Source organism: Tachypleus tridentatus, chromosome 2 (genome assembly GCF_004210375.1).
Source record: "Tachypleus tridentatus isolate NWPU-2018 chromosome 2, ASM421037v1, whole genome shotgun sequence".
Taxonomy (NCBI): domain Eukaryota; kingdom Metazoa; phylum Arthropoda; class Merostomata; order Xiphosura; family Limulidae; genus Tachypleus; species Tachypleus tridentatus.
The window spans coordinates 52,226,774-52,252,408 of NC_134826.1; the positions used below are offsets into that span (position 1 = coordinate 52,226,774).

At 35.3% G+C, this 25,635-nt stretch overlaps 1 protein-coding gene and 1 long non-coding RNA gene across 5 annotated transcripts in view; one reads left to right on the forward strand and one right to left on the reverse strand.

Annotated features, from left to right (window-relative positions):
• Positions 1-2,818: 2,818 nt before the first annotated feature.
• The window catches only part of LOC143243810 (uncharacterized), a 66,742-nt gene continuing 43,925 nt past the window's right edge, over positions 2,819-25,635 (reverse strand). The window contains exons 2-4 of one of the 2 annotated variants that reach the window (XM_076487486.1): positions 8,932-9,097; positions 6,800-6,953; positions 2,819-3,498 (exon numbers count right to left, since the gene is read on the reverse strand). In XM_076487486.1, the coding sequence (XP_076343601.1) occupies positions 3,245-3,498; positions 6,800-6,953; positions 8,932-9,097 (574 nt within the window). In that variant the 3' untranslated portion in view covers positions 2,819-3,244. Of the gene's footprint in view, positions 3,499-6,799; positions 6,954-8,931; positions 9,098-25,635 lie in introns of those variants that run through there. The other variant, XR_013024768.1, reaches the window with a different exon arrangement.
• LOC143243812 (uncharacterized) overlaps positions 21,207-25,635 on the forward strand; it is a 43,263-nt gene continuing 38,834 nt past the window's right edge. For 2 of the 3 annotated variants that reach the window (XR_013024771.1, XR_013024770.1), the window contains exons 1-2: positions 21,207-21,444; positions 23,300-23,701. This is a non-coding gene — a long non-coding RNA (uncharacterized LOC143243812). The remainder of the gene's footprint in view (positions 21,445-23,299; positions 23,702-25,635) is intronic. The other variant, XR_013024769.1, reaches the window with a different exon arrangement.

Consider the following 25,635-nt stretch of genomic DNA (forward strand, 5'->3'; position numbering starts at 1 on the left):
TGAGCATGCACCTAGCCAGTTCACGACGTAAATTTTGCAACGTAAGCTGCTCGCGGAAATGCTCACCACATACGCTCTTGGCTTCTGGCAATGAAATAATCGTGTTAAAAAAGAACTAACTGATAAATAACTCATTGCACAAGTTCTTAGAATTTAGGTTTCACCATTACTCTCTGTGTGATAGCCGATATTACAAGCAGTTTTTCAAGAACCATATTTATCTGATTGCACAAATAACTTTTTCATAGTTAAAGTTCGTTTTTTTAGCTGAAGGTCAGAGAAATTTCTTTTAACCTTTTCAATTGTTACTTCGTAATATTTTTGTCACACAGTTGTTTTTCTAAATATTATATCAACATTGAATAACAATCCATTCAGAATATTATGAGTTATTGTTATTACTGGTGTTCAATTTTGTTTACATTTGGTATGGTAAATAACCATCTTTAAAAATATTTATTTAATTATTATGAAATAATTACATTATAAAAGTAATTGCTACCAGAATCAAGCATTTCGTCTCAAAATTATAGTTTATTTTCGACTCAACGTGTTCGTATATCGTTTTCTATTTTATGCTAAAAATATTTTAATCGTTTGGAAGTTTGGAATTAAAGTAGTAAATACACAAATAACGAAACTTGTTTCACGTCCCTAATTTGTTAAAAACTGTTACAACTCACACATACCACATACATATACATATTGTTAGATAACAGAATAGTTTAACATAACGCACAGTAATTTTATTTTCCTGTAAGATTTAAAAAACGTTGTCAAACATATTATCACAGGCCATTTTAGTTACTTGTGTAGCTTCTAAGCCTAAAAACATTCTCGAGTGCAATGTAATGTTGGGTTTCACCTGATAATTTGAAAAATGTTTTTTTTGACAGGTGAAATTACAGGTGGCGCTATTCCTGGAATTGTTACAATATCTGATCTAGTCTTCTGGAAGGGGTAGCCATCTTTTAAGAGAATTATTTTCACTATTCCCCTCTCTTCCCCAAGGCACAACTGAAGATATTAGACGAGAAAAACAAAGTGACACGTTAATTACAGTATTCATACTCAGGTAAAGATAAAGACACACAGACAGTGGCGAACGATTGTATTTTCAGTGAAGTGTCTCAGTGAACTCTATAATTTAACGTAGTTTATTACAATTATTTATTTTCTAACGGTTATAGAAAAGTGGGGACACTCTCCAAGAAACACTGTTTTAGAGTTTAAAGTCATTCAAGTTCTTTACTATCACTATCGTGGTACTAAATTATGGACGGTTAGCGCAGGTAGCCCTCGTGTAGCTTTAAGTGAAATTCGAAACAAAAAAAACTGTTGTGGTTATCGAAAGGTGAAATTTTATGATGAAAACATGTCAGTCTAGCATCAGTCAGTTTTCTTGCCATTTCCGAAAGAGTCTAGATGTTTGTTTGTTTGTTTTTGAAATTCGCGCAAAGCTACATGAGGGCTATCTGCGCTAGCCGTCCCTAACTTAGCAGTGTAAGACTAGAGGGGCAGCAACCATTCATTGCCACCTACCACCAACTCTTGGATTACTCTTTTACCAACGAATAATGAGATTGACCGTCACATTATAACGCCCCCACGGCTGAAAGGGCGAGCATGTTTGGTGCGATGGGGACTCGAACCCGCGACTATTGGATTAGCAGTCAAACGCCTTAACCCACCTGGTCATGCCCGTCCCGAGTCTAGATGTGAGATATGGAAACACTATTAAATTTCCTCCCTCGGAAACAAACTAAAACAGGCATTAGTTGTAAAAACACATCGTATTCCCAATCTCTTCTCTATGAAATGAACTAAGACGGACGTAATTTCTTCTGACTTCACTAACTTCAGTCTGCTAGGAAAATATTAAGTTAGAAACTGAGTTGTTTCTTGCTCACAATAGAAAACGTGTGCTGTATATGGTGGAATAAAACCTATGCGATGTATATCGTGGATTAAAAGTCGCTACTTCTGGAACTAATACCTGAGTTAGGCTTCAAATTCTGTCATCTATTTACGGCAAAGAATTGCTTCACTCAGTGAAATTTAATTTTTAAAAGTACTTGACGTATTTTGTGTTATTCTTTATAACATAGGTAATGCTCAGAAAGATCGTTTCTGAGAATACGACCAGCGAGCTAACGTTACTGAAATATTATAAACACATACTGAGGCCTACATTTTCTCAGTACAACTAACCCTCACGTTACACAAACGGAAAGCATGCTTAAAGACAGCAACAAAAAACTAACTGTTTCGTGAACATTTACTTATTTCTCTCGTTTTCTTCGATACGTACAAGGAACAGCATCTTTTCAAAATCTTCAAATTTACCTTTATGATTCTTTGTTACTGTACGACAGCCATGTTGTCAAGTTATGTTGTGCAGAACTTAACATGAATCTAGGCCTAATGACAACACAATTAAAAAATAAAATTATGCAAAGACACGCCGGAAACATTTTGAAAAAAAATTCACCAAGTAGGTTTGTTTGTTTCTTTCAGTATTTTTTTCGTTAAGTTACACAAAAGGCTATCTGCACTAACCGTTTATTATTAAAAATGATAGAAGGAAACCAGCTAGTTAACAGCACTCGCTGCCATCTCTTGGATCACTCTAATCAAATAGTGAGATTTAAAAAAATTCACTCTTATGTCCAACAAAGGACCATAATTTTGTTGCAACAGGACTCAAACCATGGATCCTCGAATTCACAGACCCCTTGAAAAGACACTAAATTAATCTCGCGTCATGTGAGGAATTGCTATTGTTAAATAAACATAAAATATAATTAAAATGAAACAGTTAAAAGAAAACAAGCTTTATTAGTGCGAACCCTTGATAATGATACAAACAATGTCCTAAATCACAAACATATTTTAAACAATGAAAAAAAAATACACGCAAAAAACTGAATAATATTTACTAATGGATGTAAGAAGCACTTTATTACGGTTGAAAGCTGTTTTTAAATTATTTTATTTACTCTTAAGATCGTCCGTTAAGTAAAAAAATGGTTAAGCCTAAAACTATGGCGTTTACAAAAAGAAGGCAGATATAAATTAAAATACAACGAACAAAGCAACATATAAACACGAACCAAAACTTGATGAATGCCAAATCACCCATTGAATAAAATATATAACGTTACCCTTACTTAACCCCACAACTTCCCCATAACATATTTTTCCCCCTTTTAATAGAATTAACGTCACTTGGAATAATTTAGGTTTAGTCAAACAAGGGCCTTTGTGTACGTCGCGGGGGATAATTAATTTCCGTTTTGTGCATCTCCAGAGAAGAACAACAGCCAGGTTTTCCGTTTTCATTTGTTTTCACTGGTGAGTTTCGTCTCGCAATAAACATAAAATAGACATTTAATGCGAGAGAGAAGAAAAGAGTTATAGCGATGGCAACTCCACCTAGAAGCCATATAAAATGTACGGAAAGCGCAGGTGTTCCAGTTTTCGAATCCTCTAATTTCTCTGTAAATAATGAAGAAACCGTTATAAATATTAACTACAGAAAAAAAATTTCTTTTATAGTTTTGTACAGATTTTGTCTTCAGTTAACATTTACAAAGTATGTAATTAATTATAAAATAGTTGAAATTTTCACACTTTAATGAGGCGAATCATAACACGAATCATGATAAAAATATATTAGTGTTGGACTAATTATAGTCCAAACGATATATTTGTCGTTTTGTTTCTGTTCATTGGATGGTAGAAACAAATAAACGATGGCGCCACAATCGCTAAGGTAAGTTAGGGTCTGACTAATGATTAATTATGTAATGATATCTTGTTATTTATTTTAGTTTTTGCTGGAAACAGTTAGAACAAACCGAAACGCTTGAAACGTTGTTGGATCAAAATATTCAGTGGCTTCTGTAACATTTCAAATTTTTGCAAAGCTAGTATGATTATATGTTATCCAGGGCCTAAAAATATACAAGTGGTGTGTAAATAGTACGAAACTGTGGTTTGTTTTTATTCTCGGAACTCTTAGATACCAAATGATTTAGAACCAAGATTTTTTTACAGTTTTATATCTAGAACACAGGAGTCAAACGTACATATCACAACTGTTTTGTTAAGTTTAGTATATTCAGTAATTAAAATATAAAAACAACTAGTACCATATTCACTCAGAATTCACACAACGATGAAGTTAAATAAATATTAATCTAACTGAGCAGAAAGCTCCCAACTCGTCCATCTTTGACTACATCCACCATATGAAATTAGTTTTTAGGAAATAGTTGCTTTTATGAAACAGGATAAAACTAATTATTAAACAAAGAGGGTATGATTACGAATATTTTCAAGGTGGACTAAAACGTCTCATATAATGATCGCATACATCTATAAATAACGTAATAAAACCTAATATGAACAGATTAATCTGTGCTAGGCCTATTACAGTAAGTAGTAATGTAGCCCTAATTCCAGTAGTGTAGTATACAGAGGGTTGATTGCGTTATATTAAAAAACAACAACTTTGAATATGAAAATCAACAAGTTACATGGCAACCACTGTTAATATAAAGTCGTGCGAAGCCAAATATATCAGAGATACATTTTGACATTATTTGACATTTGCAGGTAGTATAATGTCACCGAAAATTGATCGCTTTTGGGAAGGAAATAAAACAGCCCTTTGTTAAGGAAAACTATTTATACACTTTCGTCATTCATGGATCAAGAAGTTAAAAGACTTATGCTTAATGATAACAGAAAACGAAGAAATATGGATCAATTTGGGTACCCGGGACCATTTATAAAAAGATCTGCGAAATGTCGTATCAGTTGTGAAAAGCAAAGTATGGCGTCTTGCTACAGGTAAGAATACACGAACACAAAGGTCAGTGGCAAAACCTGTGTACGTGCTAAAAGCAACAGTTGCAACGTAATCAAGAAGGATCTCAGCCTGTAAAAGTTACATGTCCATTCAACAAATATTTATATTGTTCGATATGATGACATACCTGTCCGGACTGGGTATAATCTAATGTTCAGGGCACTCGGTTCGAGTTTGTAGGTGGCTAGTTCGAATCCTACCACTAAACATGCTTGTCCGAATATTCGTGAGTTTTGTAATGTCGTGAGCCATCCTACTTTTAGTTGGTAAAAGAGTAGTTCAAGAATTGTTGGTGGGTGGTGTTGCCTGGCTGTCTTTCTTCCATTTAGTCTGTCGATTATAAATTAAGGATAGTTGACGCAGATAACCTACCACAAGTAGCTTTGCGCGAAATAAAAAACAAACAAGCAGACATACCAGTCCAGCTGCCGGACGTAGCGCCTATGGATTTATGTGAAATCGTACTTTACAAGGTTGTCTAAGAAAAGACAATAGGGAGTAGTGTCTTGTTTTGAGCTTGATAGCTTTACGACAGAGTCTTTTACAATATAAATTTCGCTGCAGGACTATTATAAGGATGCACAGTTATCAGACAGAGCATGATTGGACGGGTTTATGTTTCAAAACTGTTGTAATATAATGTACTAAACCTTTGCAGCCCCCAACTTCTACCCAGTATGCTGTTAAAATACACTCAGTTGTATTAAACGTCATAAAGAACCACAGATACTATTTAACATGATTAACTTTGGTTCATGTCAGTTATGTGGCAGAGTGTACGAACGCGCGTGAATCTTTACCAGAGCAACGAAGCCAAATATAAATTAAAAACTGATCGACAAAATTAACATACTTAACAACATTCCATAAAACTGTCCTAACATTATTGTTTTGTGTGTCCCACTTTCACATGCACCCTCTCTGCCACGAAGAGACGTTTTAACACACTTTATATTCTAACTTTGTGTCTTTCTAATAAGTGTTTGGTTTGGTTTGAATTTCGCGCAAAGCTACACGAGGGCTATCTGCGCTAGCCGTCCCTAATCTAGCAGTGAAAGACTAGAGGGAAGACAACTATTCATCACCACCCACTCCCAACTCTTCGGCTATTCTTTTACCAACGAACAGTGGGACTGCCCATCACATTATAACGCCTCCACGGCTGAAAGGGCGAGCATGTTTGGTGTGAAGGGGATTCGAATCTGCGACCCTCGGATTACGAGTCGAGCGCCTTAACCACCTGGTCATGCCGAGCAAATAAGTCTGTTACTGGTTGCTTTTGGATCCATAATATTGCAAAGTAATTTTGGATTTTAAATAGCTATGTAAATACATTGCTTCTTGTTGTTTTACTTTTCTCGGTATGTAGACGACTTTTGTTTCCATCTGTTTTTGTTTTTTTTCCTTTTTAATTAAATAAATGTTCTTTATTTGACACAAAACTGTGGAACGATAACTACGTATACGACATCGTTTCGATACTTGTGGATCTATTTAAAAGATATTGATAAAGAACACATTACCTGCGCATAGTTATCCATAATTCTGAACTGATATACTAGAGGAAAATTAACTTGTCAGTAGCACCCACCGCCAACTCTTGGGCTACCCTTGCCTAACGAACTAGTGGTATTTGACCATCATTTTTTTTCGGAACTGTGCCGGGAGTTAAAAGCGCTGATATTTATAGTTCCAGCAGGCTAAAATCGAGGCCACGCCAGGCCCACAATCATCAAAAAGAGTCACCCTATTTCTTCAACTACATAAAATCTAGTAACTCTAAAGCCTGTGTGTTTTCAATACTGTGTACTCTAGATTATGGAAAGTCAATAAGAACTATTTTTAAAAGTTATAAAGATAAATTAAAACAACAACAAAAAAAACGATCTACGTATATGATTATAATGAAAATATTAATTTTACCCTTTGAATTAGTCTTAGCACCAACGATGTGGCTGGTGACGTCATCTAAAACTGTGACGTCACTGGAAACAGACATAACCTGGTATCCTGAAGTGTCAGCGACGGCTCTTTTCTTCCTACCGTAGGACATTCCCATAAACTCACCGCAGTCAGCCTGTAAAATAAAATAAACAGGATGACATTAGAAGGTTGGCTCAAAGATATCAGCAATTCCGAAATGGCGAAGTAATACATAGTGTTGACTGTTCCTCGTGGCAGTTTTGAAACTGTCTCATTACTTGACAATACAAGAAAATGTTTCATATTTGTAATATTACGTTTTGCGTGTGTGGTCAAAAGATTTGGTTTGAATTTCGCGCATAGCTCCACGAGGGCCATTTTGCAGTGTAGGACTAGAGGGACAGCAACCACTCATCGCCACCTACCACCAACTCTTGGATTACTCTTTTACCAACGAATAGTGGGATTGACCGTCACATAATGACGTTTCCACGACTGAAAGGACGAACAAGTTTAGCGGGATGGAAATTCGAACTCGCAGATTGCAATTCGACCGTCCTCTAACACCACCAGACCAATGAACAAAGATAATTCTCTGTTATATCATAATAAACGAATGTTAGCTACCAGATTACCCTGGTATTAACATATTAAAGTTACTGGATCAAAATAATTAAAATGCTTAAAAAGTACCCATTACAGTTGTTTTCAAACCTTTATTTTTTCATGAACCATCACGGTTCTTCTTTTCCATAACTCAGTATATTTAATAACGTTTTTTTTGCAACTTTTGTTTCTGCTAGTGAATCATACGTAAAAATGTTCAATCTACTCTGTCTTGTCCCAAGACGTTTTTGTCGTAACAAAAATTAACGTAAGGCTTAACTATTTAGATATATTTTATTATATTTTCATATATTATATATATGGAGTATTTATTTTCCCAGATGATAATAAAAAATTAAAGTTCACTTTTACCCAAGAAAGAAATTATAATACGTAACTGTGGTTTATTTCTAACCCATGGAAACAGATGGTAACTTGCCCCTCGCCCTATCACTATCAGTACTACAGTAACTGGTAACTCAGCTATACAGTGGGTTAGTTGTAAGAAAAGGGGAGGGAGGGGGTAATCGTTCTTCCACCACCAAATATGCTCGCCTTTTCGGCCGCTGGGGCGTTATAAAGTGACGGTCAAACACATTATTTGTTAGTAAAAGACCAGCCCAAGAGTTGGCGGTGGATGGTGATGACTAGCTGTCTTCCCTCTAGTCTTACACTGCTAAATTAGGGACGGCTAGCGCAGATAGCCCTCGAGTAGATTTGCGCGAAATTCAAAGCAAACCAAACCACTCCTCCACCACAAATACGAAGGCTGACCTTGTCGAAAGTTAAATAAATATTGGCTAGGAGGATAGACCTAACTTCATAATACCCCATGAGAAGAACGGTATGTCTGATAACTGAGTTGAATAGCAGGATGACAGATGTAAAAGATAATTTACTACCTGTTGAAGTACTATTATAAAGAAGCCTGGAACTAAAAACAGCTAGTTTTAATATGTAGCTTCCCATGTTATATTTCTACTTCTAATTTCCTGGGTCATATTTTTAATTTTATAGTCTCCCAGGACATGTTCATGCCCATAATTTCAGTTTAATTATACAACTCTAAACTGTTAGCATTTTGTTAATTTGTGATAACGTAGATAATAATAATAATAATAACGTACATCTGTTTCATACATATTGGGTACTTTTAATTTTTTTTCTGTTTTTCAGTTTTCTCTCTAACTGGATCGTGTATCTTTCGTATAATACTTATTTTCAATTGTTAACTACTGAAACTTTGATTATAATTTTTGCAAAGCACTTTACGAAGAGATAGAAGTTTCGCAGTCTCTATATTACACACTCCAGTAAGTTTACAGACATGTAAACAACACTTATCACGTTACTATTTGCCTTAGAGAGTAAACGGTCTCACCACATTTTCAAATTATCACAAGGTAGACGGACGCCATTTTTGAACTTACATTTTATCTGTACAAACGTTTTAAACCCGAATTCTTAAGAATGTTTTCTCTGTATGTGTGTGTGTGTGTGCATTTTTTATTTCAGTTTACACCTACCGACGGACAGTTGTCTTGACAAATGATGACATTGCACGAGAACGAAACACGGGATCCGTCGAGAAAACGGAAAACCCGAAACGGAACATAGAGATAATAGTATCCTGTTGTCCGGCTTTGGTCATCCACATATACCTTGTCTGAAATACTCAGATCGACTGGGCAACTGAAATTGTGGAAAAACGATATTAAATATCAGTAACTTACTTTGAAATATTTTTTATTTACCCTATAAAATGATATTTTTAACGGTCCTGTGACAGTGGATAATAACTGACAAAAGTTACGTAACTTCATGACATTTTTCAAGATGTTGAAAGATCAATTCCAAAGAAATATATAGTAGAGACGGTTAGTATGGTTGTTAAAACATTTCTTTAAAACATAAAAATCAAGCACAAGCATTTTGGCCTACTTAGGTCATCATGAGATCGAGTCATTCTCAACCTAGTGATGACCTCAGAAGGTCGAAACGTTGGTCTTGTTTTGAATTTTCAACAAATGTTTAATACTCATGTCAATGTGAAGGGTTCATTAAGAGAGTGGTTAAATTTGGCACGTGATGTTTACGTTTATAACTTTTCGTAAAAGTACACATGCGAATGTGTTCGTGAGCTCTGGTCATACCATTAGTCACGTAAAGAGTGTGTAGAGACGGGTAAACATAGTCATTATTTCATCTAATTATCGCTTACGTTATCCATACGTGCAGGAAACATTAGGGAACCTACAAAAATAAATTATTATCGCTTAATAAACATATGTTTAAGTTAACGAGTATCGAGTGTGGAGAAATAAAGATTTATATATATATATATATAACAAAACCTATTCTCGTCGTTAAAAACGAAAGTTTCACTGTTTATCACGACTCAAGCAGGCCTAATCAGATACTGGTTGTGTCCTGCAGCTAGTGGAACCAACCCATACGGCGTCTGTAGCTCTCGAAGTTTTAGTGCCCCGGTTTGATACAGTCTCAGGGGTATTTAAGTCACGCGCTTTGCGTGTTTTAAATGTGGCATACTTGTCCCGTCGAAGACTAGCGCACGAGATCTGGTTGTATAGTAAGTTAGCTATCACCACGTCAATAAGCAGGAGTACATACAATTTCTTTCTGGAAGAGTGTCACATCTCTACGATCAAATTTCAGCACGTGACTCGAATCTGAAAGAACACATAAATATAGTAGACCCTCCTTGTGTTTAAGCAAATAAAAAAAGATGGTCTCAGGCCTAAACATTGTCGATAATTCCAATATATTGGCACCTAACAAACACGACTGCAAAACAAACAAACCTGTTATGTACAGGGTGAGCCAAAAGTAGGTGGACAGCATTTGGAATAGGTTTATGTATCGGTTATATTAATGCAATTGTATATTATAACTATGTTGCAACTATATTATTTGTGTTATATAATTACAATTTTATAATTACATTTGTTTTAATTTAATCTGTTTTCTTTTTTTTTAGATTGTTAATAGAACCCATAATGTCAAATACTTTAAATACAGATAAAAAAATATGGGTGTTAAAAGAGTATTGGAAATCTCAAAATACTGAAACCGTAAGGAGAAAGTGGGTTGAAACATTTGATACTCCAGCTCCAAAAAGACAAACCATTTACCGTATCCGTGACAAATTCGACGCCACTGGCTCAATCCTTAATGCTGCTAAAACTGGTCGACCCAAAACAGTCTGTACAGAGAATAATAAGCAACATGTTGCCGATGCATTTGTTCAAAGTCCAAACAAATCCACCAGAAGAGCTTCTATGGAATTGAACATACCACAAACCTCTATTAGGCGAATTATAACGCAAATTGAGTTGAAACCCTATCGACCACAACTAATTCATGGCTTATTGGAGGATGATCCAGACAGGCGACTGCAATTTAGTGAAATTATGCTGAACAAGATTGAAGAAAACCCAGGAATTTTAGATAACATTGTGTGGAGTGATGAAGCTTCTTTTAAATTATCCGGTCATGTCAATAGACATAATTGTGTTTACTGGTATAGTGAGAACATGCATTTAACATTAGAACAACAGCTAAATCAGCCTGGTGTCAATGTTTGGGGTGGTATTTCAAGTTCTGGTGTTTATGGACCATTTTTTTTGGACGGAACAATTACAGGAGATAAGTATCTCGAAATTCTAAGGAATCAAGTTGTCCCCCAGTTACAGCATCAACCTAATTTACATGACTTTTATTTTCAACAAGATGGGGCCCCTCCACATTATTCCAAATGAGTTCGTGAGTATCTTGATGAAACATTTCCATTTAAATGGATTGGTCGAAGAGGTCCAATCGATTGGCCGGCACGTTCACCGGACTTGAGCCCTATGGATTTTTTCTTTTGGGAGTACTCAAGGAAAAAGTTTATAGTCAAAACCAAGAAGTGTCGGTGATTTAAAAAATTACATAAGAGATGCATTTCAAGAAATTAATGCCCAGAGTGACTTGTGCAAAAATGGTTGTCGAAGCGTAAGAGGTAGACTTCAAAGCTGTGTAAATCAAGAAGGAAAACAATTTGAGCATTTGCGTTAATAAATAACATTTTATTTTCATTAATATAATTGTCTTATTACATATAGTTGTACGTATACGTGATCTCTAAATAAATGTTTTTTTACTGTCCACCTACTTTTGGCTCACCCTGTATATATAATAAACGACTATCTTGTAAAGCATCATTTTGTGTGCTTAACTAACAGGTTATTTCAATGACCATACTCTCAGTCTCTTGGGTTCGGTTTGTTTTAGAATTTCGTACAAAGCTACTCAAGGATTATCTACACTAGCCGTCCCTGATTTGCAGTGTAAGACTAGAGAGAAGGCAGTTAGTCATCGCCGCCCACCGCCAAATCTTGGGCTACTCTTTCACCAACGAATAGTGGAATTAGCCGTCACATTATAACGCCTCATGCTAAAATGTAGGCATGTTTGGTGAGTATGGTTCGAATCCTACGCCCTCAGATGGCGAGTAGTCAAACGCCCTAACCACTAGACTGTTTCAGTTTCCTTGCTGTGGAAGGGAAGGGCCTGTATTTAATAAAACCAAGTTACCACACAAAAAAATCAATTATAATACTGAAGTAAAATCATTGAATTTTTTTTTTGTTGTTTTTTGAAAAATTCAAGATTAGTGTGTTGGATATAAATTATTTTAGGAAGCTCAATATCTAATTTCATTCTACCGGGATCTGTTTTCTTCCGAATCCAGGAAATTGGCCAGATGCTGTTTCGATACCGATGAAGAGCTCTAGGACCCAACAGTTACGAAACGGTGTTTTCGTTTGATTTGAGGCATCTGCTATTATAATAATGTACGAGTTAAGGTAAGGAAAGATGTACAGCAACACGTCAAGCATGCTATATCTGCCACATCCTGTGTTGACGACTCCTTTTGTATAATACCAGACCAGGTTCTTCAAGGCAGCTGGGACACGATAGACATAGTAGTTGAAACACTGTTTGTATCATCATTCACCTTAAGACGAACTGTTTCAGTTTGAACTTATTAACCAGTTGAAATGTAGTTTATGTTGTGTAACCTTAGCTACTTACTTATTGTAGAAATCATGAAAAATATGGTACAATTTATTCAGAATTTGTGGAAGTAGCATTTTCTTCTACTTACTAATATCCAGACCCGGCATGGTCAAGCGCGCTGAGGCGTACGACTCGTAACCTGAGGGTCGCGGGTTCGCATCCGAGTCGCGCCAAACATGCTCGCCCTCCGTTATAATGTGACGGTCAATCCCACTATTCGTTATTAAAAAAGAGTAGCCCAAGAGTTGGCGGTGGGTGGTGATGACTAGCTGCCTTCCCTCTAGTCTTACACTCCTAAATTAGGGACGGCTAGCACAGATAGCCCTCGTGTAGCTTTGCGCGAAATTCAAAAACAAATAAAAAATACTAATATCCGGAATTGTCTGCCATTAAATTATAAACATGCGATCTTCTTCATTCGGTGGTAAAATACTTATGAATAATTATTATGGTGTAGGCGTCTTTTCTAATCTAGCAAAGCATTGTTATAAGTAATTACATTTGTGATAAGACATTAATATTAGGCCTATCACACGTTTAACATCACATTCTTTATTCAATCCTAGTTGGAGCTTAGGTTTGAAAACACGTCGTCGACAATGGACATGGCGAACATGACGCTGTTGGAATACTATTATTATATGAACTTATAATTATTGAAAAGCCCTAAAAAACTAGATAAATAATGTAGTATTAAAAAAATATAATAAGCCTAACAGTAATGTCTTGTGACGAATATAGTTACATTTGAGTAACATTTACAGTCACTTACAAACCACTATAGCAGTAAAGTTCCAGGAAGTGACGTCACACACATACAATTAATAGAGCTAGAAGTGACGTTAAAATTTATTCAATGACATCAGAAGGTGGTAGGCAAACAATTCATTACAAAAAACCTGGGTATTGTAACACACTTGCATGCTTTAGAATCTAAAATTTGGAAATGGTAGATAAGAGGGAAGACAGCTAGTGATCTACACCTATTCCGTTTATTGTCTGTTCATACAGTGGGATTTGGCGTCATTTTTATAGAACATCCACGGACCCAAAGTTCGAAGCGCGATTTTTTGCGGTAACGAGACAAGAACCGTCGATCATCGAGCATACGAAACACAGGCCACATCACGCCCTCTGGAACAAATGGAAGTAAAATACGATTTCTAGCTAAGTTATCAGAACAGCTTTATCCTTTCTTATTACTAGCTGAGGTACATTGAACGCACGTGGAAGACACAGAGGTCTTCAGAAGGTTGCTTTGGAGTAAGTTCTGAACGATTATTCCTAAGTCATTCTCCTGAGGATCCTAAAGGTTTTTGTTTTGTTAAAGTTAAGCACAAAGATACACAATGCATTATATGTGTTCTGCCCATCGCAGGTATTGAATTCCAGTTTCTAGCGCTGTAAGTTTGCAAAATGAGCACCGAGCGGCTAGAGGGCAGACCCTAAGTGCTCATACCAGGTTTGGTGACAATCAGCTCAGTGGTTAGAGAAAACATGGGGGGCTCTAGAGTTGATATATAAGACCTAACGCACATGCCAGATTTGTTGACAAGCGGTCCAGCAGTTCGCCAGTTACACTTCACACACGATTCACCAGATAATGGTTTAGACTAGGGATGGCCAAACTTGCTTGAGGTAAGAATCACATACGATAAAATTCAGATGTTTGAGAGCCACAAGACATGAACAAATATTACACACACGTTTTTATTGTAACATGTACATTTTGTTACATAAGTTTTATATAAATATTAAGAAATACATGAACATAATAATATTTATTCATGTATGTGGTTTTTAAACTGTTAATTTGTATTAGTTTCAATAGTCACAAAGTACACATGTGTATACCAAATGTTTTCAAAATCCTGGTTGATTATTGTTTTAACTATATTGAACGTATTTAATAAGGTAATGAACTACGAAAACATCTAAGAAAAATATGCAAATTTGCATTTTATTAACATTAATTGAGACTGCAAAAAAACAAAAAGGGGTAAAACAGATGTTTTTAATGATATTTATTTGTCTTAGTAATATGGAGGTAAATATGTAAAAAAAAAATTAAATATATTTTAATCAGATATCACCTGACAAAATGTTAGTATTATCATAATATTTTTCTGACACAAACAGACACCATTACACTTATTATGTTATTCACTACTAGTAGAGGTCTTGTGAGTTTCCATCTTTGTTGTGAGTCATTGAAATTCCGTCTCATATGTTGTCAAGACTGTACGAATTACCTCCGTCAGATGTTGATTTGTAAGGATTACACGATGCTTCGACTTCACAAACTTCACTACAGAGTACAGTGATTCACAGCAGTATGTTGTGCCGAAAATTGAGATGAGTCGCACAGTGGTTTTCTTCAGTTCAGGATATTTTATTTCTTGAACTTGCTTCCAGAACTCAATGTAGAATGGGATTTATAGATCATCTTCAGACCCAGGTCCTCCTGTAGTTCTATTAGTTCCATTTCCACAGCAGATGATTCTGTAACCAGAGGTTCAAGAATTGGACAACCATCATTGATGTGATCAATGAAAGGCGAAGCAGGACTTCAGCTTCTGCAAGTCCTAAAATCTGTCTAGGAAATTATCAAACAGTCCTTGTAATTTATCTTTGTATTCTTCCAGTTTGTGGTCTTTTATTTCAATATCAGGAAATGTATTTACTCTCCTTTTGAGATTGTAAAAGTAACTTAAGTTTTTTGACAATATGTCTCTTTGAAAAACTCTTATTTTATTTTGAAAGCTGAACAATTTTATCTTTCCCCTGGAGTGCCAAGTTGAGAGTATGTAGATGATTCATTATATCGCTAAGGAACATTAAATCTTGCATCCATTCATTTCCCAGTTGAGTACAGAATCTTTTATTTTCTTCAAGAAAAGTAATAATAGGCTCCAACAGATCCTCAAACCTATTTAAGACATTGCTGGTTGACAGCCACCTCACAATGCAGTAGAAAGAGGCATCACTGGGTTTATCTTCAAGCTCCAGTTTTTCAATAAAATGTTTGAACTGTTGGTGGGTCTTCCCATTTAAGCATATGAAATTGACAATTTCAAGAACAAATTTCATAATATATCAAGAGGAAATGTTTCAGAACAACTGGAAGACTTTTTTTTCCGAACAAAGACCACTGTGGTGACATTTCTTAATTACAGTCACGTGTGTTTTATTCCGCCTTTAATATCTTAAAACACTCTTTTGTGTTTTATCGCTCCAGAAAATATGTTTTCTGTAACAACAGCAACAAAAGTTTCACTTTGAAAACACGAAGACATTTGTCGAACCAAAGATAGGAGGACAACAATGTGCTGTATGACGTCATTAAATGGCTATTCGTGTCTTTAGTAATATTAAATACAACAAGAAAGTGTCTTATTTCAACACAGCACATATCATTAGCCCACTAATTTATGCTTGCACAAAATATCACACACAATACAAAAATCCAGGGTTCAGTTCTCCTTGACGGAGAAAGTGCAGACATCCCACTGTATAGCCTTATACAAAGAACAACAACGTTTTCGGTGTTTCTTTTTATTCTGTTGTAAATGTCTCATTTAAACTATATAAATATAATACTACTGTCTGTTGTATGTCCGTGTAATTACATATCTATATAAATATAACAGTACTATCTGTTGTATGTCAATGTAACTACTTGTCTGTATAAATGTAATAGTACTATCTTTTGTATGTCAATGTAACTAATTATCTATATAAATATAACAGTGTTGTCTGTTGTATGTCTATCTAACTAATGATCTATATGAATATAATAGTAATGTCTGTTGTGTGTCCATGTAACTATTTTGCAGGATGTGTATAGATCTTCACCAAAATTTGTATGGAGGTCCATTGGGTACAGGCAAATTTTCGGTTTTGCAGTTTTTATGAATTTACCTTCTGTGAACGGATCTCCAACATATTTGGTATGGATATTCACTGGATCCGTGGTAAGATATATCCAAATTTTTAATTTTGCATTTTGGTTTTTTTGTTTTTTGCAGTTTTTATGGTCGTTTATTTCTTCCCGCTACTTCGCTCTCTCTTGATGGATCTTCACCAAATTTGGCATGAAAGTTTGTTGGGTACATGCGGAAATACGTGCAAATTTTCGGTTTCACATTTTGTGTTTTGCAGTTTTTGTACATTTTTTTTTCCAATTACATATAAGGGAAGCAACTTTTCATGTCCTAAAATAACGTTTCGTTAATCATGAATTTACGTAACTTCCCTCGACGGGTACTCATCTTGTGTCTTATATTTTTATGTTATTTAATCAAATGTTAAGATCTGTTCGATAATTTTAGGGAAAATTAAAATATTTTTCTATAAAAGTAAACTGCAACGTGCTTCGGGGCCTGGCATGGCCTAGCGCGTTAAGACGTGCGCTTCGTAATCTGAGGGTCGCAGGTTCGCGCCCGAGTCGTGCCAAACATGCTCGCCCTCCCAGCCGTGGGGGCGTTATAATGTGACGGTCAATCCCACTATTCGTTGGTAAAAGAGTAGCCCAAGAGTTGGCGGTGGGTGGTGATGACTAGCTGCCTTCCCTCTAGTCTTACACTGCTAAATTAGGGACGGCTAGCACAGATAGCCCTCGAGTAGCTTTGTGCGAAATTCCAAAAACAACAGCAACGTGCTTACGCGACGAATTTAGAAACACCATACACTTCGAAGAAAATTCTTAAAATTGTAGTGTATTCATTACGATTAGCTTCGGAACGGCAGAAACAACACCCACCTTTTAGAAATGTTCAACAGAGGACGCTAGCTTCGAAGATACATATTTTTATAACATTTTTTGTCTGTTTTTTGTTTTGTTTTGTTTAAATATATCATTGAATGATGAACCAAATAAGGTGCGTGCTCCGTCTCGTGAAGCCCATGGTTATGTGCCTATTCCTATTGAAAAATCTACGAATACGTAATAAGATAGGTTGGAAGTGGAAAAGCAACGTCTGCCAAACTACGAAATAACCTCCCCTGTGAAAGTTGCTTCTCTGACGTCATTTAAAGATGCATGATTTCGTCACATTAAACAGTCGTGACGTCATAAGCATATTGTGAGGTTGTTATAATTACAATCGATTGATTCTAAATGAATAAAAAAATTATAAGCTAGATAATTATATAGGTAAAAATAAAAGCATGTGTATATGTTCTTTATTCGTAATTCTAATATTAAATATCAAAAGAGAGAGGACTGTTTTGTGCAATTAAAACATAATTATAAAGACCCTACGCATGCGCAGTAAAGCACAGGCTTAAAGTAACATTCTTCATTAAGAGCGTTTTCATGATATGAAAACAGAATTCAGTGATTCATAACTCTACACGACTTCAGAATAACACGGGCTCAATACGTCTCGCCAATGGTTAGGTTCCCAAGCTGACAACTCAAAAATCGCGCTCCGAACTTTGGGGATGTGAGTGCTTATAAGAGTCGCTCCCCATTAACGTTCTTTCATACAGAAGTAGCTCAAGTGTTGGCGTTGTATGCTGTTAATTACTTATCTTTCCTCTAGTCTATCAGTTCAAAATTGAGGATGGTTATGCGCAGATTGCTGTTGTATAGCTTTGCGCAAATGTTCTAAAAACAAACAAATTCCTTATTTTGTGATTTTTTTTACAATCCAAACTTATTGTTGTTGTTTTTCTTATAGCAAAGCCACATCAAGCCATCTGCTAAGTCCACCGAGTGGAATCAAACCTCTAATTTTAGCGTTGTATGTCTGTAGGCTTACCGCTGTACCTGCGGGGGTCAATCTAAATTTAAAATATATCTATTTTCAGATGTAACAACATTACATATTTTAAAGGCGAATTATATTAAATGTTGTTTTCATAACCTATCTTCACCTAGAGGGACCTAATTCATCAATAAAGTGTGTATGTATGCTTTTATGATTTTATTTTCTATTACTTTTAACATAGGTAACATCAGAAGTACATGAACATTTTCGTTATTTTGACCAGTAACTTATCAGTAAAAGTATTAATATCATAAAGTTGGCATGAGCTGGTGGTTAGGGCGCCAGACTCGCAATCTGTGGGTCGCGGGTTCGAATTCTTTTCATCGAACATGCGCACTCTTTAGGTTTGATATCAGTGTTAGCCATCATTCGAGTGCAAAAATTCTTAAACGAGCAGCCAGGTGGGATTAAATATGAGGAAAGAAATAATATCAATACGAGATTTAATTGGCTGTTAAGATTATAAATACTCCGCCCACATTGATGTAGAAGGCTGTTCTGATTTTATTAACAACAACAGTGTGTAATATACTTTTGTTTCTCAGTATACAGTATTTTTATTACAGCCTTTCTCTCAGTGTCTCACCGATAAGACTGCTTGTTTACAATGCTAAAAGTCTGGTTTCGATACCCATGGTAAGCACAACACAGATAGCCCATTGTGTAGTTTTGTGGTTATTAACCAACCAGCCAATCATACAAGCCACCTTATCTATCCTCACAACGCTCTAGAGTTATACATTATTTTTTATGAGAATTTCTTGTTGGTTTTCTATGTTTCATTTGATTTCGTGTTTATTTATGTAAATATGGCAAATCTTATTTTCATTGTATATACATCTAGCTATTTTTAGCTTACATTTACGAAGTGACGACGTATCCGGAAAGCCAGGATGTTGCAAAATTTATAGGAAATAAACCGAATGATATTTTAAAAAATATATTTAACTTGTTTCCTTCTAAATCAAGAAAATCGAAATTTCTGTAAACTGAATTGCGAAAGCATGTGACGCATAGACTTTTTTCTGGAGACGTGTGTCAGAAAATATCTTTGTTTGTGTAGAGGTAATTTTTACATTAAAGCTCTGCATGAGGACCGCATTAACCAAATTCCATGAGTGTAGTGCTGTAATAAGATATATTATCTTTCGTAAGATTTGGACTCCTGGACGTTTCTGGGCACTTCTAATATCCCTTCTTTTTCTTCTCGTTTTCCTTTCCCTGTGCATAATTATCCATAATAGTTGCTGTTCCTAAGTTAGGCATAAAATAAATACAGGCCTTATCGTCCACTCTAGATGAAGAACAGTACATAAAACCGTGCAAACTTCAGATGAGATTATAACCTTTTATGGGCTCCGGCATGACCAAGTGGTCAAGGCGCTCGACTCGTAATCTGAGGATCGCGGGTTCGAATCCTCGTCACACCAAACATGCTCGCCCTTTTAGCTGAGAGGGCGCTAGAATGTGACGATCAATCCCACTATTCGTTGGTAAAAGAGTAGCCCAAGAGTTGGCGGTAGGTAGTGATGACTATCTGCCTTCCCTCTAGTCTTACACTGCTAAATTAGGGACGACTAGCGAAGATGGCCCTCGTGTAGCTTTCAACGAAATTCAAAAACAAACATTTTTTTTTTAAATTTCGCGCAAAACTACTCAAAAACTATGTCCGCTAGACGTCCCTAATTTTGAAGAGACATACAAGAGGGAATGCAACGAGTCAACAACACCCACCGCCAACTCTTGCACTAAAAATACGATTCACTACTACAATAGAGACCTCTGAACAGAAATTTATCACTTCTGCTTTTGCTGTTTGAACATTATAGTGAAGTGTTGAGGTTTAAGAAACACAGTTACTAATTTCGTACAGTGAAGCAGGAATAAAATATATGAGATGAAATTTCTTCTGGACTGGTGGTGAAAGTAATGTTAATTTACAACATTTATAGCGTGTCCAATATCTTTAAAACCTAATGCCTGTAATAAGACATAATTACCTTAGATTTGACACCAAATCTCTAAATTACACAACAATCAGGTGTTACATAAAGTAAATTTCTAATTTCAGACAACAACTTTGGAGACATTCGAAACTTCCTGTATAACTTACACAAATAAAAAGTGTAGAGACGTCGAGCTTTGTAGAAACCGTACCTAGAGATCTCTACAAAATACAGATCCATTGATTTATCTGTAAGTAATGTATAATTTTGTAAGTATGTCATCTACAAGGTAAGAACATTTATATGTAATAGACTAATGACTGTTGTTGCTACACATTAAATGTTACCTACAAATAAAATATTTGAAGGTGAGGTTACAATGCATGACAAATATATATACACATCAATATTACATATATTCTACCGTGTAATCTGGGCAAACGTTCTAATCCTCCTTCCTTTCCATAACTTGACAGGTCAACTTGTTACAATACTTATTGTTTCTAGAATAATATGTCATTACTATAAGTTGACAGACCAACTTGTTACAATATTTATTGTGTCTAGAATAATATGTCATTACTATAAGTTGGCAGGGCAACTTGTAACAATATTTAATTCCTATTATATGGCTGTCTGGTTTTAGCAATGTTTGTATCACTGTATTTATATATACTGGTGTCAAAAACGTGAGGTTTACTTACGGTTCCGATTCATTATAATCACAAATAACCCAATTTATTTGGGCTGTCGACACTTGGGAAAGACATAAGATACGAGTTGCTCCGTAAATTATATATATATATATATATGTGTGTGTGTGTGTATCTTGTAACTTTGTTCTCATTCTATCCTTAAGAAATTGATTTAGGAGCTGGTTACAATATTGAGTTTACTTAAGTTAGTTGTATGGTAGTATAACATGCAGCCAAAATAACTGCATCAGTGTAAGATACCAACTTAAGACAGTCGTGAAGTAAGACGGTAGCTGGAAAACTAAAGCAGGTGACACTGGCACGTTCCAGCTGTTGAAAAAAGAAACGCTATACACAATCAGCACCCAACCAATAGCTCTACTGGCTCGTGAACGTGTGCTGTGATACGACACCGAAAGAAGGAAGGCCTCGCTACAGTAGCCATCTGCCCTACAGTTGAACTATTTTTAAAGGCGACTTGGTCTCTTGAGACTACAGCGTTATCTGCACCTAGCAGATGGATGGTCTGGATTCAGTAAGCGGTCAGTAGAAATTTAAAAACATTTCTAAGGATGATGGAAATTCTTTCAAAATATCTTATTTCTCTTTGAAAGGTGTTTATTTTCTTAAAATAATCCGTCGTTTAATGTATTATTCTAAAACAAAAGTGGTGGCGATTACTGTTGGAAATATTCCAACTATCTGTTAGAAACAACAATGTGCTAATATTGGTGGACTATACCAGAGGAAGATTAAGTATTTTACCTTGATGCTAAAACACGACGGATGTTTAAAATGCGGGGAATACTTTTTTTTAGCCCCCCAGAGATTTAAAACCAACCAGGCCAGAAATCTAGAACTCTGCTTGTGCTGAATTGAGAAACGTGGAAATAAATATTCCCTCTTTTAATGGTTCAGCGGCAAGCCAGTAAGGTTCCTACTATAAAACCGGGGTTTCGATACCTACGTGGACACAGCATGTGGCTTCGTTAAGATAAATCGTACAACATTAGAAAGTATAAAGCAATGCTCAGACAGTTTAGCTTAAGCTGTTCTTGGGTTTTTCTTCTACGGTTCCCAAATGATCTTTTCTTCGAAACTTAATTTTGGATAGTTAGAATAATATAAGCACAAGGGAGAAAATTACACCGTCTCGTTTTCATAGGATATTCTCCTAAAATAACTTCGTTATTTATAGAATTCGTAGGTATCGTAAATAGCTTATTTGGTCTTCAAATACTACATAAATGATGACAGTATCACTTGTTTTAAACTTATTTTGACTCGCATAACATCTGAAAATGACATGTTCGATGGCTCCCGCCAAGCACGCCACGTGAAACACTGCTTTATTGGGAAACTAATAAATCCGACCCCTAGTGTGCTAAAAAACCAATTTAAAAGATCTTAGAATTTATATAAAAAAGCATTATGAACAAATACGCCACCTGGAATGAAAATACTAGGAAGGATAAAACACAAGTTATTGAACATTTATTTGACTGTAGGATAGCTTGTTTTACTTCGATATTGTTGCTTATTACTCGAAAAGCTTATTTATGATACACACGAAGCTGTTCTTTCGTTACCAAAGACAGGTTGTACAATGCTCTCTTTTAATATAGTTTATCCATGAGACAATCACTTAAAAGAACCGCTACAAAGCAGGAAGAAATATCCGTAACTTATTTAAATTTATAAATAATAAAAGTTCATGCCAGAATACAAATTCGAAAAACATACATTACATTTATATTTATGGCAAAGCTACTAATGCCATTCGTATTTTATATGCATGACAAAGCTCCTAAGATTATCCATATTTTGTATTAATGACAATGTTTCAAGGCTATCCGTATTTTGTATTTATAACAAAGCTAATAGCTCTATCCGTATTTTGTATTTATGAGAAAGCTCATAAGGCTATCCGTATTTTGTATTTGTGTCAAAGCTTTAAATTATCTGCTGCCGTCTTTAATTTTAAAATACTGACCAGAGAGAAAAAGGCAATGGTAACCAACTTAGCACAAACACTAAGGAACTGTTTGCCACCCTTATAATACACCCACAGTTTATAGTAAGGATAATGTTTTGTGATATCACACTGATCGAAACTAGGCTCACCACGTCCAAGATCCAGCACCTAATGATCCTTGGAAATGTTACGATTTAAAACAAGAACAAATATTTATCCTTCTTACAGAACAATGTGATAGTAATATGTGGAATAACCTCAGAGTAATTATCAATTAGGTGTTATTTCATTATTCATTATCAATTATTAATTAGGTGTTATTTCATTATTCATTATCAATTATTAATTAGGTGTTATTTTATTATTCATTATAAATTGTTAATTAGGTGTTATTTTATTATTCATTATCAATTATTAATTAGGTTTTATCCAGCCTCCGTCTCCATAGAGATCTTGGGAAAGACTGTTTCTTTGGTGATGACCTTCATAGACAGAGGTTGACATACTATTTACTCTTCTAGGGTCTGTCCGTATAGCTTGAGGATTATCTGCACCAGCCATCCATAATTTTCTAATAATATACTAGTTGAGTTAGTTAATACCACCCACCGCCAACTCTTGGGTTATTCTTTACCAGCGAACAGTGGGACAGACCGTGACATTACAACGCCAACATGGCTGAAGTAACGAGTACACTCGAAGACGGAGTTCGACCCGCAAATTGTGAATCGAGTTCCCTATCCACCAGGAAGGATACATCAAATTATTTGAAGGAGAATGTCCAGGTTTTGCTGAATAGGTTGACTGAACAGAACATTTACGAGGTAAATGCATGTAGACGATTTTTCTTCAGGCTTACGTGATTTTATCTATGGGCTGCTTATTAATTATGAAAATATATAACCACCGTTTATCGTGAATCGATATTTTAGTTTATTTTCAAACGATAAGTATGTTAAAGTTTCATTTTATTTATTAATTATAAGACTGTTTATTTTATAGAATCTGCTGTATAGGAGATTCTACAAAATTATAAGCACAAAAAAAACAACTAACACACTCTAACGGTAACTAACTTTAGAAACCGAACATACTTTATAGATAAATCACGTAAAGTAAACTGTGACATATTTGAAGAAAGTTAATACATTGTTTGCACTATGTTGTACGACTCAAATAATTCATCACTTATCTATATTGCGATGAATCATTTTGTTGAAATATGCAATTTATATTTATAAGTTTTTAGTTTTACAGCTCAATACACACATAACCCGGAAGTATACACAATTATATTTAATGGCGTGTTTCAAACTCCTCAAACAGGTCTCACCACCCTTTAAATCTTTTCAGAAAGCATTTAATTACACGTTAAAAATAAGTTCCGTTAACCAAACTAGAGTGCGTGTTTTTTTTGTTTTTTTTATAACAAGGCTATCTGCTGTGTTCATCACGTGGAATCTAATCCCTGATTCTAGTGTTGTAAATCCAGAAAACACCGGCTCTTGAGTTCAAATATTGTTCGCTTATGTTAGTTGAACAAATTCCTTGCCAGTTAATAGAAGGTCGCACGTGAAGGTTGTCATAACGTTTCAGTTGTCTTATCAGAAACTAAAAACTTGTCTTATTAAATAAATATATATATATGTAAATATACAGGTTTAGGTTTTACTCCTAAATAAATACATACATATATCGAAAAAACACAAGTTTGGTTTGGTTTGTAATTTCACGCAAAGCTATACGAGAGCTTTTGTAGTGTAAGACAAGAGGGAAGGCACCATAATCACCCATCGCCAACCCTTGGACTACGCTTTTACCAACGAATAATGGGATTGACCGTCACATTAAAACGCCCCCAAGAGCTGAAAGGGCGAGCATGTTAGGTGCGACGGGGATTCGAACCCGTGATCCTCAGATTACGAGTCGAATGCCTTAACCCACCTGGCCATACATAAAAGAAAGAAGGCAAGTACTTAATGAAACGTAAACTTCTTTCAAACCACTTTATTCCAGTAGGAAACATGAAATATCATATGGATTATTACAAAACACGTAAATGGTTTTCACGTGTGCATTTCTGCTGCATCAAAAAACTTCAAAAGATTGTCTCGTTGTTTATTGAAATTATTATTGTAACAGTATGCAGCCAAAGCTAATAACCAACAGGTATTAATGCCATTTTATTTCATCTGACAAAAGCACCATGTGTATATCTTGAACCCACAGAGGAACTGTGCATATAAAGTATGTTGTCATAAAACATGGACTGAGAGATCGAAAATTTTGATCAAAAGGTTCTATGTTCAAGCGAGAATAATTGTGGAAGTTTTACTTTTTTTTTTTCTTTTTTTAAGACTTAAGAGAAATTCCAAAATTTATTTTACATTCAACATTCAAAGTACAGTTTTTAATCAGAATGTACTTCAACATGTCTGAAATTTGTTTTCTTTGTGTTAAAATATGTTCGGGTGAGTTGTACATTCGCAACTAACTTAAAAGACAAATCAGGCTATTATACGAAATATGGTTAGGGTTAGCTGTACATCCGTAAATAAATTAAAACGAGGAATAAAGTTGACTATATGATTAGGGTTAGTTGTATATCTACAAATAACTTGAAACAAGGAATGAAGCTGAATATATGGTTAGGGTTGTTATATATCTATAAATAACTTGAAACAAAGAAGTAAGCTAAATATCTGGTTAGGGTTAGTTGTATATCTGCAAATAACATAAAACAAGGAACAAAACTAAC